We start from the raw sequence: 17,594 nt of genomic DNA, 5'->3' as shown, positions 1-17,594 counted from the left end.
GATGTTTGGAGAAAAATCGTTGAATCTCCAAAATGTATTTTAAGCTGATATTTGAGTGATAAATTATGTACTGTTAGGGAGACCTATTACTTAAATTATTACCTTGACACCCAGGACATTGAAGTTATGGCTCTTCCGCATTACCCATGTAAAGGCATTCCAAACTGACAAAGCCTTTGTTACATGATTGCTGGCAACCTTCCTGAATGAGGTGAACACTGCTGGTATTCTTGCATAGGGAAGCTATTACAGTACTCCTGTCTGATGCAGTCACTACTACAACACCAATAGCTCAGAAATATTTCCACTAAGCAAGAGCTGCTCTTCTTACAGAAAAGTTTAAGACCCCCGCTCTACATGTTAAACTAGATGTCAGCTATTAATTTATATTGAAAGTTTAGAAAATCACAGATGAGCAGAGAATTGACAAAACCTTTTATCAGAATGAATCGTCAGTTTAAGACATCATTTCTAAAAAGCACAATTGTAGAACTGCCTTTAGGAGATTTGGCATTTGCTTTCCATACCCTTCGATTGTATTGAATACAAACGTGATTACCTTGTAAAAAATGCCATGTAAAATGAAGCAAACCCTATATACATACACGTCCATAAAGGAATATTTGACTTTTCATGTGGTTTTCTTCAAAGGTAATTGATCTCGGAGGAGAGGGAATTTCTGTGAATGAGTACTTTGGAAATGGCAGAGTGACTGAATTCAAGTACGGAGCCAAACTGGGAAATGTCATTCGTAAATGGAATGGAGAAAAAATGTGTTATTTAAGGTAAGGACCACATTGGCCTAAACATGTTAAAAATGTTGTTAATACAGTAATTTATTTCAGTATCTAACAGTCATATTCTGTTTGGTAGGAACTGGGGTGAAGGATGGGCTTTTATGCCATCAGACAGAGCCCTGGTTTTTGTAGACAATCATGACAACCAGAGAGGGCACGGTGCTGGTGGAGGGTCAATTCTCACCTTCTTTGATTCTCGGTAAGAGCTGTAATTTTCTTTGCAACATACATTCGCATTACTTTTGGACTCTGTCTTAAATTGCATTTTTGCTGTCTCTCTACTTTTCATACCTCAGATTGTACAAAATGGGAGTTGGCTTCATGCTTGCTCATCCCTATGGGTTTACTCGTGTGATGTCAAGTTTCCGTTGGTCAAGAAACTTTGTAAACGGGAAGGTAAGTTTGTGAAAATATTTTGTCCATAAAGCCGATCTGTAGAAACATGGTTTCCGAAAAGTGATCCTTTCAAACATATGTGGTTATGTACAAAAGCCCTTGTGTAGCTTTCCAAACTGAAAGGATCACAAGAAATAGATAGATGTACTGCAAATCCTGCCTTGAATCCCAAGGACTAGTGTTCAGTGGATTTCCAGCTTATTCCAGATAAAAAGTGGAATCCAGGGTTGTAGTCACTTTCTCAAACACACCCAATGGTTTTCAAATTTGATATCAAGTAAATCCACCCATGCTCTCAAATGTCTATGCACCTTCCTGAATGCACATGTGGAGTTATTATATTCAATGCTATTGATTATATTCAAATACACATGTGAAAGAAATGCCATGTTGCTGATTCCCCTTTTCTAACATATAAAATTGTAATAAATATACAACATGTACTGCAAGAATGTGGTGGCATTGGTTAAAGGAGGTGATGACCCACCTCAAGCCATAATCACAAAACTTAGGGTGGTTTACTAAAGTCACTAAATAAAGCTGAGACTCAACTGCCTGGTATCTGGTATATATGGCCCAGAGCAGACAGACTTAACTTAAAGGCAATGTGTAAATTGTTTATGCAGTACCAAAACAATAATAAAATCACAATACGGCAAAAGAAAAATCTCAAGCCAGTTTAGAAAAATAGAGTCAATTTTAACAAAGTAAATGACGCCAAAACATCAAAATCTCAAAAAAGGAAGACCGTAGATATTCATTTTTAAAGCTTAAGGTTACCAATTTAGCCAAAAAATGCTACATTTCACCCACAGTCAACTGGTTCTGGTAGACTGGACAGTAGGCACGATTTGAGGCAGACTTTGATGGAGCCCGGGTCTGTTACAGAAACCAGATTCAACCTATTTGAAAGTTCTATTTTTGGACTAACGGCCAGATGTATGAAGTGTTTTTTTGATCTCATAAGATTAGATTTGAAAAATCAGGCCATTTATAACAGCAAAAAGTCTTTTTTCATGTATAAAACTCAAATTGCAACCAAATGCCAAAGTGGAAGAGGCATGCCCTAAACTTTCTTTCAAACATTGAATTGGAAAGGTATGTATTGATGTTCCCTCACCAGCCAGATGATTTTGGTGCCTTTGCCCAGTGAAGACTTCTGTGTTTGGACGTAATCACTTTTTTGCAGCTCAGATTCCTCCAGCAGGGAAAGGATGCGGCTGTAGCTGAAGAGGGATCCATGAAGCTGGATACCTTCTGCTTTATTTCCTAGTAAATTGGATGTGGTGCTGTGGAAAAATGTAGAGCTTGAGAAACCTGAGTCCGAAGGTATTTGGAGGCAAAATATTTTTAAGTCCCAGCGTTCACAGGATGTTAAGAGGAGTAAACTTTGATATAAAACCGGAGTTCCAAGACCTCAGGAACAGCCCTGGGGATTCAAAATTCACTTCAGCAGAAGCCACCTTCAGAGTCCAAGTCAGGTCTAGTTGGAAATGATCAAACTAGTCAGTTGCAGGGAAAGCCTCTTGTAATTTGTGTCTCTGTAGCTTGAACATGATGTCCGACTTATGACCCTTGGGGTCCACTTCTTTTTCTTTGGTACACGTGGGAGAGCAGGTTCAGCCCTCCAGGGCTCTTCTCAGGTCTTATACAGTAGGTTTAGTTCCCTCATGATCTTCCATACGTCCGGTAGTGTTCTGAAGATGGTATTGTGAGTGCCACATTTATGCCTGGCCACAGCCTTGTGGGGGGGGGGGGGGGCTGACACCAAGTTCCTTCCTGCCTTATTTGGTCAAAGTTCCCAGGGGTTACCCCACCCACTTTTGCAGCATGTCCTGTTTGCCCTATTGCAAATGATCCCACAGTGCACTTCTCGGTCTGAATCTAAGATGCTGAAATACTTCTCTTCTTGTGCCGAGACTGTGCGTCCACCCCAGAGGTGTGATAAGGGAAATGAGCAACCCCTCCTCTGTGGTCACTTCAAATCAGTTCTGGAAGTAGCTCCCTCCCCACAGGAATTGGAGCATGGATGGCTAAAGGAACAAGGAAGGGTCTGTGCAAGTGCCACCTGACATCTGTCTTAGACAAGGGAGACCCCTTTGAAGATAATGAAGCTCCTGGGCACTGCTCAACTGGCCATCCTGCCAGAGGAACAGAAGCACCTCTCTACAATCAAGCCTTTGTCCCCTACTCTGGAAGCATTTTTCACACCTTATTCAAGGCTCAGCACTCAAGATGCTTTCAGCTGGAGGCTTAATGCAAATGAGCCTCCAGAGGCATTAGGCAGGGCAAAGGTAAGTTTCTAAAGGTACTGTTTCCCTAATATTTATTCAAAATTCGACTTCACTTTGAGTTAGGCTTTTAATAAGTATTTCAGATTCCAAGAATTACATTTCTAGACAGTTCCTAGCCAGAGATAGCATTTTTATATTTAGTTTTGCATCACAGTGTTTTTCTGTAGAACAGTCGGCCTTGCTACAGTGAACATATGTTTTAGGGCTTTTTCACTGCAAGGGTGTTTAACATTAAATTTCTACATATCCTACTTTTATATACCATGCACCCTCTTTTATGAGAAGTAAATCTCCTACTTATGGATGAATTATTAATACTTATGAGAAAGGTTCAGTCCCGTCAAAAGGGTTTATTCTGATAGATCAACTAGCAGTTTAAAAGCTGCTTTAGTCTGGCTACAGTGGTAGGCCTGCAGCCCTGTTGTACACAGTCACTGAAGCGGTTGGTACAATAAGAGCAGCAGTCCACTTGTGGCATTTAATTTAGAGTCTCTGGAAACATTTTGTACCATATCCTACGGACCTATATGTAAGTTAAATAGACCAGTTAGTGGTATACCTATGTCATCATGTTGAATGGAAGAGGAATACAGGCAGCATTATTTTACAGCCATCAAAAATAGGGTCCCTCAAAAAAGCGAAAAATCAAGGGTGACCATTCAAGAAAAGCCGGCTTCCTACAGAGACTAATTGGGGAAGCAAAGACTGAAAGAATGACAGTTTTTTTTCAGTAGCTACTATACAATAAACATTACAGAACAGCAATCACAAGCATGATATGTGAGCCAGTTGAGAAATCGATTTGCAAAAACCTGCCTATTAAATTTTAGCACTGAGAGAAACCTGTTAATCGTCTATTATTTCCTAAACTGCAGCATACAAAATGCAGTATATTTGAAACTCATTAACTTAGTTTTATAATAATTATCAGGCAATATTCAAATATTTTACTGACCTTTGGGTAACCTACTAAGCAGTCTCATATTTTCTATTGCCTTACACTACTGACACGCACATCATCTATCATCCAACAAACTACAGTACCAATTGGTCACCCCTGAAGTGCCACAGTGACATCTTTAAGATATGTAGAAAAAACACCAATGTGCTAGCTTTATTTAAAAAAACAGCTTACCCTCCCTATACCTAGCCTTTGTAGTGCTGGCATATAGCTCACCTCTATGTCCACACACTGGGCCTTCAACCATCATGACTCCTCCTTTCTGGTGGCCAGTTTTAGGTATCACTCAAGCTTGAGCAGCCTCAGTACTTCACATGATTCCCTCTTTCATGTTTTTTTCCACCTCAAAGCATATGCAATTTTTTCACTAACAGTGATTCTCTTCTGAAATGCTGTTCCAATGGACATCCATGGTATAATACAGCTGTTGTGTTTTAAACTGCGCTCCTATTCTGTCAGGTAGGTAGAAGTGGTAGGGCCATCAAGCAAGGGCATAGCTCAGTCATTTAGATTTGGCGGGTGAATCTCAAATATCCCAACAGAAAAAGCAGTGGGCCACAATATTAATGTGAGAGGTGACCAAGAATCGGCATTGACTGTTCCCACGAGGAGAAGGGTCAGTAGTGATCTGCATTGTGCTTCTGGGGCTTATTTAGAGTTTGCAGGACAGGTACTCCGCTACAATGGTGACTCATTTTACTGTCCATCCTGGCAGTGAGGGACAGTGTAAAACGAAAAATGACTCCCATCCCATGGGAGGTATCTCCAATGGCATAGGGGCCATTTGAGTTTTCGAAATTATTATTATTTTTCAAAAACAAACTCCTGATTTAGGCGTTGGCATTTGAAAAATAAAAAACTTTGGAAACGTTTGACTGCCAGCTGTAATGATTGACAGACTAATTCGTCCAACTTTTCCTACATGGACAGAAACTGCCATGACAGCGGTTCCTGCCATTCTATAGACATGGCCGCAACGGCAGACATCTTTAAATTTGACTGACGGACTAAAGGCAGTAAAGTCCTCTGCAACCCTGTCTGACTTTACACCATCTGCTGAATACTAAATCAGGCCCTCTGTCTAAAGTGGCACAGTGGGTAAAATAAAATTGTTTGCTATCCCAAGTGATTGCCAGGAGTCATAATATTTGCAAGCATTCATCCCATCGCCTTTTGGATGTTTGCTTGCCAGCAGTATGCCTGGAAACCTGAGACTGGCTTAGCATTCCAACCCTACTACTGCTAATGTTTGTGAATTTTAAAAAGTAGTACATTTGCATCCATTCAAGGAGTACTTCTTTGGGTGCAGATTTGCTACTTTTTTTTTTAATTGGTCACTAAATATATTTAAGTTCCTCATCCAAAAAATGAACAACTTAAAACTTCTCAACGAAATCAGAATGACAAGACAACACCACACAGACATAGCAGACCCGACTGGGTCCCCCTGACCCAGCCACCAAGGCAACAATTTATTTATTTGAGGGGTATTACACCTCAAACACCACCTGAAGCTACACCCCTGCTAGCATGAGCATATTTGTGGCTGCCCATTGGTGAGGCACTGGGATTATTAGTAATTTGCATGGCTGTACCTTTTGGAGAATTATAAACATGCACGGTCACAGACAGACAGACACACACACACACATGCACACACACACACACATATACATGCACACTATTATACATATCTAAAGAGGTTTATGTCATTGTAGCATATCTATTTTATTGGCTTGTTTTTCAATAGTAATGTAAGCATGAAAACTATGAATTATTAATATTTACTGCTTAGGACGTCAATGATTGGATTGGACCTCCACGTAACCCTGACGGTTCAACCAAACCTGTTTCCATAAATCCTGATACCACCTGTGCAGGGGACTGGGTCTGTGAACACAGATGGCGCCAAATAAAGTAAGTCAAAACTTCAGAGTCTATACAACGATTCAGTTACCAATCAACTTACAATTTAAAAATAAAATTAAATTTTTCCTAGGAACATGGTAATTTTCCGTAATGTTGCTGATGGTCAACCGTTCTCAAACTGGTGGGATAATGGAAGCAATCAGATTGCATTTGGTCGTGGTAACAAGGGCTTTATCGTCTTCAATAATGATGATTGGTGAGTACTGCACAGTTTTGAACGCATTTCTTTGCATGTAATATTCATTACAAAGGGTGGCGCATTGCTTTTCAAGTTCAGTCAAGCAGGTAAACTGTCAGATTTAACTTTATCACGCTGAGTTTCAGTACTAAAAGTGTGCATCAGCACCCTAGTACAGAATTGCTGACAATGTATTTTCATATTAAACTAGGATCAGAATATTGCCTCCACTGCTCAATAATTAATTGAGTACACAGTATGGTTGATAAGCAATCATTTCTCTTATAATCATTCAAGAATAAACTCATGTAATGATAACTTTATACAGTCTTGTATAGAACACTTAAAAAGCTGCAGTGGACCTGTGGCCCAGCAGTCCCAAGCCAGGTGCAGCAATATAGAGGGCAACATTAAAAATGTTTTCTATAGCGTGAACATGACCACCTGGGGTATCAGAGTGCTTTACAGTTTATAAGTCACGGCAGGATATGAGGGGTACAAATAGAGCAACCAAACAAAATACAATCTGAATAGTCTCATAGACCTGGTTGCCCTAGGGAGCACTGGAAGCAAAGAATCCAAGGCAAAAATGTTTTCATCCGTATCGTTTTTTGCTTCCTTGAGAAAGGAAGTATAGGGATATAGTCTATGTTGCTAACGTGATCACAGGGGGTATCATAACACTTTACATTATATCAGTTGCGAACGGAATGAGAAGGTAAAAGAGGACCAACAGATCCGCAAAACAATCTTCATAGACTCAAAATATTCGGGATGTCCTCCAGCGCCTTAGAAGCTCCATTTCTATGGCAAAAATGTCTTCATCAGTATCATTTTAACTTCCTTTTTTTAAAAGCGCAGTAGAGGGATTCAACCTGACTTCAGGGGGTAAGGAGTTCCATATCCTCTGGGCAATACCGAGAAGGCTCGGTGGTATGTTTTTTTTTTATTGAATGTGGTTTGAGCAGTAGTGTGATAGCACTTCTAGTGGATCTAGATCCACGAGAGCTCCAGTTTTCGAGTGAGGTACATTGGGACCGTTAAAATGAATGGCTTTGTGTCATACAAGCAATTTTTAATTGTAGTCTAGCTTCATGTGGGAGCCAATTTAAGGATATCAGCTCTGGCGTGATATGATTGTTTCTTTTCGAGCCCATTATAAGCCTTGCAGCAGAATTGAGGGCAGCCCTGAGAGGGGCCGTCTTCGATCGAGGAAGGCCACAAATGGTTGCGCTTCCATAATCAAGCTTAGAGATCACTATGCCTTGCACCAGTCATGTGAAGGGAGGAAAGTTTTTATTTTCCTTAAGATGCTGAGTTGAAAGTTCGTTCCCATGGTAAGTGTACTAATGTGCTTCTGCATGTTTAAACTCTTGTCTGGCATTATTCCCAATGAGCTTGTGGAAGCAATGATGAGTGGCTTGCAATTAAGAGCTGTTAGTTGCTTCTTCGATGACTGCAGACTGCTTGGTCGGTGCGATTAAGAGGAATTAATTTTTAAGAGCGTTGAGCTTCAGGTGGTTACGTGTCAACCAGCTTTGTGTTTTCAGTAAGAATGAGTTGAGGGACCTGATGTCCTCAAGGGAGGCGACTTTCAGGTAAGTTGGGTATCATCAGCGTACATGTGAAAGTGAATGTTGGATGATTTCTGAATTTCTGTTAAGGGCTGCATGAACAGGTTAAAGAGAGTGGGTGAAAGCTCGGATCCCTGTGGAACCCCCAGAGTGACCAGTGAAAGTTGAGACAGGGACCGGTTCACCTTGAAGCTTTGGGTTCTGTTGTGGAGAAATTAGGAGAACCAGTTAAGTACATGCCCAAACAGCCCCATCCAAGAGGTCAATTAGGTTGTCATACTTAACAGTATCTAAAGGTCAAGGAGGATCAGTAGACAAGATTTGTTTTGATGTAGCAATCTTAGCGCATCATCTACAATGTGAGTGAAAGTGGATTCTATGCTATGACCCCGACGGAAAGCGGATAAAAATTGGTCCTGGAGTCGGAAATGTTTAATGTGGGTGCAAAGCTGGACATGTACACATTTCTCCAGGAGCTTTGCCAATGTGGGGATGTTAGAAATTGGGCGGAAGTTGTATAGGTCTAGGAATTTGCAGATGGTTTCTTTAGAATAGAGGTAACCTGTCCAGACTTTGGGAGTATGGAGGCTCTGATCTCAGAGAAGAAGTTCAATGGCAAGGGGTTGTTGAAATGGTTCGATGGTTTCTTAATAGCCAGAGTTTTGCATATGGTACTTTCATCCAAAGTTTTGAAAATGCTCCAGGAGGTGTTGTTTTTGGGGGGCCAGAGCCGAACGGGCAGGGCGTCATCCAACCAAGTAGGAAGGAGGGTGTTAGGAGGTGCGATAGAAAGGTGCGATAGAAAGGTGCTCAAAGGCTGAAAGTAGTTCGACTTTGATCTTAGTAGTCTTATCAGAGAAGAAGTCCGTGAATTCTTCGCAGTTAGGCTGCGTACCTAGACCCAATGGGGAGAGGATAGGTTGACTGTTTGATTGAAGCTTGATAAGCTCTAACAGCTTTTTTGGACGGATTTTTGCTTGCTCTAATTGGTTTCTGAAAAATGTTGCTTTAGAGCATCTGATACACTTGGTATAAATATTTCTTAAAGATCTCAGTCGGTTGAAATGTTCAAGGGAGAAAGAGGATCTCCACAATCTTTCTGCTAGTCTCAGATTCCGTCTTTCAGTATTTAGACTATCATTCTACCAAGGTTTGGAGACTTTGGAGGACAATCTTTTTAACTGTAGACGCACCATCGAGTCTAGAACACTTGTCATGGAGTGGTTATAATGGTCTGTTAGGTCATGAACATCAGACATGTCCACAGGAGAGGGCAGAATGTTATCATAGAGAGCAGCCAGATCACGCAAGTTGATGTTTCATAGACATCTTTTCCAGTGTCTGGGGTTCTTAGGCTGGACTCTGTTAACTCTCACAGAATCTGAGATGAGGAAGGTGATGTAGTGGTGGTCAGTCCAGTCACAAGGGACGATAGATTCAAGATGAATGGAGTTGAGCTTACTGATGACTAGATCTAAGGTAGCTCCTTTAATATGAGTAAGGCTGTCACAAATTTGGTTTAGGTTAAGGTCTACCAGGAAAGATTTAAGGCTATTGACTGCCACATCATTCATACCATTCCAGTGGAGGCTGAAATCTCCCAGGAAGATCTGAGTGCCGTGAAGATCAGACTTAGATGAGATGATATCCATGATCTGTTCTATGAAGGGAAGATTGTCACGCAGAGGGTGGTATAACATGTGCAATTTGCATAGATGTTTATTTTTACAAGCAACCTCAATGCACAGATATTCACAAGCCAGCAGGAGAGCCGATTGTGATTGTTTGACTGATAGACGGCACAATGCATACAAGCAATGCTGCCACCTTGTCCGCTAGATCTTTCTAACCTAATGATGTCATAGTTAGAAGGGACAAGTATATCCAGGATGGGTTGAGATGAGTCATTTAGTCAGGTTTCAGTCAACATTAAAAGATCAAGGTCATATGCAAGGATGAGGGCAGCAATGCCATCAGCATGTCTTACTGCTGATCTGCAGTTGAGAAGCAGGCATTTAAGTTTTGGATTGGTGTCCAGTGTGGTAGAAAGAGTGATGGTGACTCTCATAAGGCTGTTATCATTTAAGGCTTTGGTGTTTACCCTAGGTTCCCTGAAAGGGTCCGTAAGGATTGCTTCTATTTGGTGTAAGTTTGTTTTGGTGGTGGAGTGTGTAGGATCATATGAGAGTAGGAGGAAAGGAATATCCTTGTCAGACAGTGGATCTTTAAATCTAGAGAGCCGCGAGGGGTCATTAGGGTGGGGAGCAGTTTTACAACTTTGGGGCGGAGATGACATGTTAGTGAAGACCTAGTTGGTGGGGGGAGCAGGAAGCATGGTGCCAGAGTTAGATGGGAGCACATGATTAAGGCAGTTAGTCTTTGTGGACCATCTGAGCCTCTGATTAACGGACATCTCAGAGGTGATATGTAATAGACTTCAAACCTCTGTCTTAAGTTGTTGGAGGTTAAGTGTGATATCATCAAGTCTAGATTCCAATGAAGTGTGGAAGTGGGTATTCAAAGCTTGGAACAGGGGACCCTGCGGGGGCAACTAGTGGAGGATGGAATAAAAACCCTGGAAGAGGCTGCGGCTGTAAGGTAGGGTGGGATTCAGGGACTTGAGGCTGGTGGCTAGGAGGGGAGGGTGAGTTCGGGGAAGAAGGGTTAGAAGGATATTGACACAAAAGAGCCTGCAGAAGCAGGGTAGGATTGTGGAATAAATTGGAGGATGTGAGGTGCAGCCCTTGGCCAAGAGGCAGGATAGGGGTTGTGGGAGACATGTTGTTAGTCCAGTTCAGACAATCAAACACCGGGGTGTGATTGATTTTTATTTAGAGAGAGTCTTGGGTATACTCACCATATCAGCCGTACTGGGCTTGGAGGTCAACGGAATATCTTAGGGGATGGTGTGATTTAAGGAGCTTGGCAAGTCAGAGCTAGTTGTTCTAGAGAAGAGGTGAACATGCATACTGGAATAGTGAATGCACTGGAGGGGCATATTCCCAACTGGAATAGAAGGAGAGTTACTATTATGTGTGGTGGTCACTAAGTGGGAGCCATGAGGGGCCAAGTTAGGGTCAAAAGAGTAGTCGAGGATGAGAGATGATAAGCTTTGAGGAGTCTGGGGGACCTCTGCAGAACTGGCGACTCATAGGGAGTGGGAGGATTTAATGCTAGACACAGTGTTCTTAATGATGGGGAAAATATTGTCAAACATGGGAAGGTTGCGGTCTGAGGCTTGGATAATGATAGTCCCTTTTTTGTAAAGGGAAATGGTGGCTTCTGCTCTATAAACCATCACTCTAAAGCCATGTGGAGTCTTCATGGAAGTGGAGATCTGGAGCAGTGAGTGGAGGGCCTTCCTCCATTGAGCATGTCATTTTGTATAAAAGATGAGATCACTTATAGTAGCACCTTTTTTCAATGGAGAATAAGGGATCTGAGATAAGGGTTTCAGGGTGGGATTTAAGTAGTCTATGTTCAAAGCTTTTTGCAACATTTTTTGATAGGTTAGGGGGATATTTGATTATGAAAGCGTTCTGGACTGATAGCACCAGATTAGGAGACATGAAACTTGAGGGCTTTGGATCCATGTCAAAGCTAAACTCAGCTACTGGCATAGGAAGAGTATTTAACTAGGGTTAAGGATCCTGAAAGTGATAGGAGAGGAGTCTTATTGATTCAATGTACCAGCTAGAGGAGCGCTTCTGAAGGGTGTGGCCAAGGTGGCAAGCATGGGTTCGAGGCACATGCTATGGAAAGTAATACAAATGAATAAATTGAGGAATTAATGCCATTTCATGAATGGGCTATATAATCATATGATTGCTACATTGGTCTTCCTTTGGAAAGTTTTTTTGTAGTGTCAAATAACATGAAATATTTGCTCCCCGCTTTCTTGTAGGCATATGGATGTAACTTTAAAAACTGGCCTCCCTGCTGGCACGTACTGTGACGTCATATCTGGGCAGAAGGAGAATGGGCGCTGCACTGGCATTCAAATCAGCGTTGGCAGTGACAGCTCAGCCAGATTTCAGATCAGCAACACGGCAGAGGATCCATTCGTTGCCATTCATGTTGATGCCAAACTATGAGTGACCACACACTTCAATCAATGCCATGAATGCTATCATGAAATAAACATCACTTCAAAAAAGTAGCAAATGCTATATTTATTTGCAGTTAACTGTACCGCAGACCGGGCCCAACAGGACATCAAATCCATATAAAAAATGTATAGTAGTAATAAAATTGAACTGTAATATATGTGTAGAAAAGCAGTGAAAAACAGTTTACGGACATTATAATCCAGGATAAACTACACCAAAAGACACCCACATGCAGTTTATACATGAATAGAGCGCAATGAGTCGTCCTAAGGAATATAGGGTGACATAGACATCTTGAATGCACCAATAGAAAGACAAATGAGTCAACCTAGCCTAACCTCCATTATATTTTATGTACACACCACTGTGAATGCTAGGGAGATGGAAAGGGTCAATTATTTGTAGTAACCTTTGCTTGGTTCACAGGCATCTAAAGATACTTGGATAGATGATCTTATCCACTTGTGTCGTGGCTTGCTTCATCGTAGGTGAACAACCACAATGACATAGGAGTACTACCACCACGGTGGACTCAACAAGATTCCGGGAGTTCTTTGATAAAGGAGACTGGATAAAGACAAGGATCCATATCTAAAAATACCTTAGGACATCCCTCGAAAATATTCCTTTATTAGTTGGGTGACCTAGGTATGATCAAAAACAAGAGGCGTGATTAGTAATTGATAGCAAATGTATTGTCTATCCACTCATTTAAGATCTTTACATTATATTTGTCTACCCAACATGTTTTTGCCTAATTATTGCATCTTTGGGTCATGAGGCCTTCATCAGGGCTCAGTGTAATTATCCCTGCCTACCACACTCAGACCTTGCCACTAATTGAGGCTATGGTTCTCCTAGCTAAGTCCCTTGACATGACACACTCGTCAATGGAAAGGTGTTGGCCTGTATACCTAAACTCCCTCGACTAGCTGCTACCCAGCTTAGTCATTTATATGTAATGCAAATATCTTAAATGATTGGATAGATAATACTTTTGATATCGATTCCTCTCCACAACTATTGTTTTTAATCATACCCAGGTCCCCCAACCAGTAAACAAACATTTCTGAGTGAAGTCCTGAGGTATTTTTAGATCTGGATTCTTGTCTCTATCCAGTACCATAGACATCTTCAGCCAATCCCAGAACCCCACAAACGAGTTAATTTGACCACGTAGTCATCATATCTCAAGCCAAGTATCCATTTATTTGCAATGAGCTAGAATGAAATGTTGCTACAATTTTGGCTCTGCTTCTAAAAAGTATTGTTCTCCACTCTTTTATTCTGAGTCTTAGTGTATCTTCTCTCATCATGATTGCTTTCCAATTGATCCTACATGCAGATAGTTGCCATCTGATGGTTGTCTTCATTTTGTTTAATTTGAAGAATAGGGCTAATGGCAGTCCATTAAATGGGTGATTATTCAAGGCTTTGTTTTAGCTCCAGGAAGCATGCTATACAGCAAGACCTCCCTTCTTAGCATAAAGATTGTCCACCTGCACTGATGCTTGAATATGTGACATTTTGCTGGGCTGCATTAAAGGGAGAGGGGAGAAATACGCCTTTTCATTCAGGATATGGTGCATTACTGCTCTCTGCCTGCGCACAAAATGCTACCTAGCACCATGGTGCAAGGGTGCCTGCAGCAGCACATACAGGTAAGAGTAGTGGGACCTTGTTGGATTGGGGATTCGACAGATGACCACGAGGGAAAATTAAATAAAGAATACATTTTCCTCTGTCGTCGTCTGTCGAAATCCGCACCCACCTGGCCCCACCGCCCCACTACTCTTACCTTCACGGGCCGCTGCTGGCCTGCATTAGAGGCAGTATTCTTGTTCAGAAGTGACACCTTCCTGCACAGAAACAATCCTCTTAGGTGTTTTCCTTTTTCTATGTGTGTTGTATAGTACAGCACATATTGAAAGAGTTAAAAAGTTGAGAAATTAAGATATTTCTCCTCATTACACCTCCCCAGGGAAAGCGTAGCATTCTGATGCAATCCCAGGTCTACCAGTATTGGTACATGTGGGAATTCTTCAAAATCCATGGGTGGATGAGTGGAAACACCCACGCTCCACCCATGCAATGCCTCCCTGGGCAGAGTAACGCAAGGCAGCGACTTGCATGGTCAAGCAAGGTGACCTTGCGTGGCTTGGTAAATTTTATTATAGGTTTTGCATCGCCCTGTCCCCCCTTACGTGGTGCAAGAATTATGCAAAACCCTTGATAAATATGCCCCTGAGTGTTAAAATCTACAACCATTAATAAGATTGTTGTAGAAAAGTTTGACTTAATCTGGCACAACATTTACAGTAACAGTGAATTAACTGACAACCAAAAGATGCTCACAAACAAGTTGAACTCCACAGCCATCTGTATCTAAAAGACATTCCCAACATCAGACAGTCTTTCTACACTGTAACCGTTAAACTCTTCCTCTGCATAATCCATTCTTCCTGAGCAATAGGTGCATTACCATCGTCTGCAAAATACACTATATTCTGACATTCCCAAATGAAATTAATTCCCAAATTACTACTCAATCACTGACTTCCCTCACCACATCATGTACTAGAGAGATCTATAGCAACACAGCTCCACTCCCATTTTAACAAGCCCCAACTATGCCCTATGAAATCTTTGAGTGAGGGGCTTAAGGGCTTGAAAGAGCAGATCCAAAGAGTTAAAACACAACTAGCCACAAATTAAATGGGGTTTATAATTCTACATGTCAGGAAACGTCTGATAGGAAAAGGAAAGTTTCAAAGAATCTATGATAGATTAGTATTGGTCCTGTAAGGAGAATGGGTTAACTGCCATATTCCTATTGGAACTTTTTAATGACCTCTCTGAAAAGAAATTGCTCCCTAACTTCAAACTCCTAAAGATGTTTCTGAATAGCAAAGATGAGATAAGAATATCAGTGAGCAGGCCATGTGCTTATAACTAAGATTTCAATTCAACTGCAGCAAAGTGCTGTGAGGGTGACTGATACCTCTGCCATCAGCATGTTTGTACATTGAGGGTACCCAGGTTCTAGTATGCCTATCTTAACAAGAGAGTGGGAAGCATGAGGTATTTATTATTGCGCTGTGCAGGGAGTGGGCATCCTGAATCTGACAATGACCACTGGCCGGAACACAAATTGGGCATAAACCGTGGTCAAGCATTACACTTCTGAGAGTTTCAACTCCCTCTGGTCTAATGGGTCCACACCGAAGGCCACTGTATACTGTAGAGCATAAACATATTTTCATTAATAGTTTACAGAAATAGATAATTCTCTTAGAGAACTATGGAAGCCCTATTGGATCAGTTGAGGGTTTGCTTAGACTGGTTTCATGCTTATCGTGCCATGTTAGCTTGCTTGATAATTTGTCGTCTTATGCTGCCTTGACTTAAGAACAGACTGTGCTTGCAAAGAGCTCTGTGGAAATATAATGTGTGGGACTCTTTAAGATTAAATGAGGAAGACATTTGGCAACTAATGCATCCATTGCCAAACACTGTTGAGATGCTAATCGGCATTGCCCTGGCTTGTCTTGTCTATTTACTGCCAAATTGATCTGTACCACAAGCCTCAACTTTTTATGTTTCTTGTTGTTTAGAATCTCTGGTGCATGTCATTTATGTTACTATTAGCATCATTATTCCCAGTGTCAACTGTGTTGACACAGAGTGAATCAGAGGTTCTTTGACAGGAATCAGGGTGTCACAATAATCCAAGACGTTGTATTTTCTAAATAGTGGGTGATACATGTCATTTCCATTGGATGTAGATTCTATTTTATTATTAACTTCAATTGACAATATTTTAGTAAACGATATTTAAGACACTAATCATGTCTGATGATATTCTGACAAGGATATTCTGGTGCCGCTCTCATCTGAAATGATAGTTTAGTTTTAGGAAGATCGGGAAAGAGAATAACCTTTGGTTACGTTAAATTTCACGGTCTTTGGGAAGAAATTAATTTACCACAAGAAGTCATACCTCTCACGAGAGGGCATGATCACAGATGAAGTCCTGTGGAAGCACTGATACTTGTGCCTTCACCAAGTAATAGATATAATTTAAGGCTCTTTTTAAAAGAACTAGAGTACAATGCTATAATTTGGACATTTTTTAAATGAAAAACATGGTATTTTATTTAAATTCATTTCGTATGCACAGAAAACCTTTTGCCACGACCACTCGTCTCATTGATTACAGCCTTAGCAGGAGGACATGAGTTCAATGTTTCATATTCTTACATTTTGTACTATCCATTCCACGAAAATGGGTAACATATATTTGCCATCCCTTTAACTCCTTGCTTTGTTAAACATTCTCCTAGTTTGCCCCAGCCTTATCAGTCTGCCCAAGCTATTGCATACTTTGCTTTACGGTCTCTTCTGAATATCCCTCAGTTAGAACCCATTTTGTTTCATGTAGTCACGCCCGCACTTTTTCTAACTTCCTGGGAAGTCTCCTTCCCCTGAATGCTACTCGTTCTTTGGCCATGCACTTAACCTAATCGCACGAGCATCCTGCTCCTAACCTGTGTAGAGAGGGTGCTCGTACCTTCCTTCTGCAGTACAGTGGGAACACGCCCAGAGTTCTAGGGTCGCGAACAGGGAGTAGGCGAACACTATGAGGAGAAAAAAAGAAAAAAGTTTTGGGGATGTTCCCCTAAGAAGGCCACGTCCAACATTCCTTAACTACAGGAATCTTTCTAAAAGACCTAAAAAAGGCTTACGTACTCCCATTTTTAAAGAAAACTAACCTGGACCCATTTGATCCCGGCAACCACAGACCGATTTCAATTGTAACTTTTCAAGGACAATGAGCTTAGAGCATCTCCATCAAGAACATTTTGGGAAATTATTGGTAAACAATGTGTTTGAAACATTTTAGGGATGCAGTAATGTTAAAAACTAAATAGAATTTAAATGCGATTTTACAGTGGAAGTTTGGAAGGTCCTGGATGTATTATTGAATTTTACGATAAGGTTGTGACAAATGGTAGATAGTTCAATTTAATTTACTACAAAAGCACCTGCCAAAAATGCATGAACTTCAAACAGGCTCTGGCAGTGGCATATACTCCTCACAGTTACAGGCAGGTTGTGTGAAAGTTGTTGTACAAAAGGAGACCTTTGTTAGACACCGACCAGCAAGACATGTAGGCATGGTAAAGTATAGGTGATAGTATGAGACTGCGATGGGTGCATCTGAGGCCTGCAGCCTGGCTGAGAACAGTAGTTCCATCAAGTTAAAGGATCTGTAGATGGGCAGGCAGCTGCACTGCCTCTAATGCTCTGCGTGGTGGTTTCACAGTTTAAATCTAGGATTCTGCTCTGTGATAAA

The 17,594-nt window shown here is 41.2% G+C and overlaps 1 protein-coding gene across 1 annotated transcript in view; it reads left to right on the top strand.

Annotated features, from left to right (window-relative positions):
- The window catches only part of LOC146834722 (pancreatic alpha-amylase-like), a 146,365-nt gene extending 134,072 nt beyond the window's left edge, over positions 1-12,293 (top strand). Inside the window, exons 6-11 of the mRNA XM_085602249.1 lie at positions 652-785; positions 874-996; positions 1,094-1,193; positions 6,244-6,365; positions 6,448-6,573; positions 12,034-12,293. Of these exons, the coding sequence (XP_085458375.1) occupies positions 652-785; positions 874-996; positions 1,094-1,193; positions 6,244-6,365; positions 6,448-6,573; positions 12,034-12,223 (795 nt within the window). The 3' untranslated portion in view covers positions 12,224-12,293. The remainder of the gene's footprint in view (positions 1-651; positions 786-873; positions 997-1,093; positions 1,194-6,243; positions 6,366-6,447; positions 6,574-12,033) is intronic.
- The last annotated feature ends 5,301 nt before the right edge of the window (positions 12,294-17,594 follow it).

The sequence above is a fragment of the Triturus cristatus genome, chromosome 4_2 (assembly GCF_964204655.1).
Source record: "Triturus cristatus chromosome 4_2, aTriCri1.1, whole genome shotgun sequence".
Taxonomy (NCBI): Eukaryota; Metazoa; Chordata; class Amphibia; order Caudata; family Salamandridae; genus Triturus; species Triturus cristatus.
This window is presented reverse-complemented; position numbering and strand designations above follow the sequence as displayed.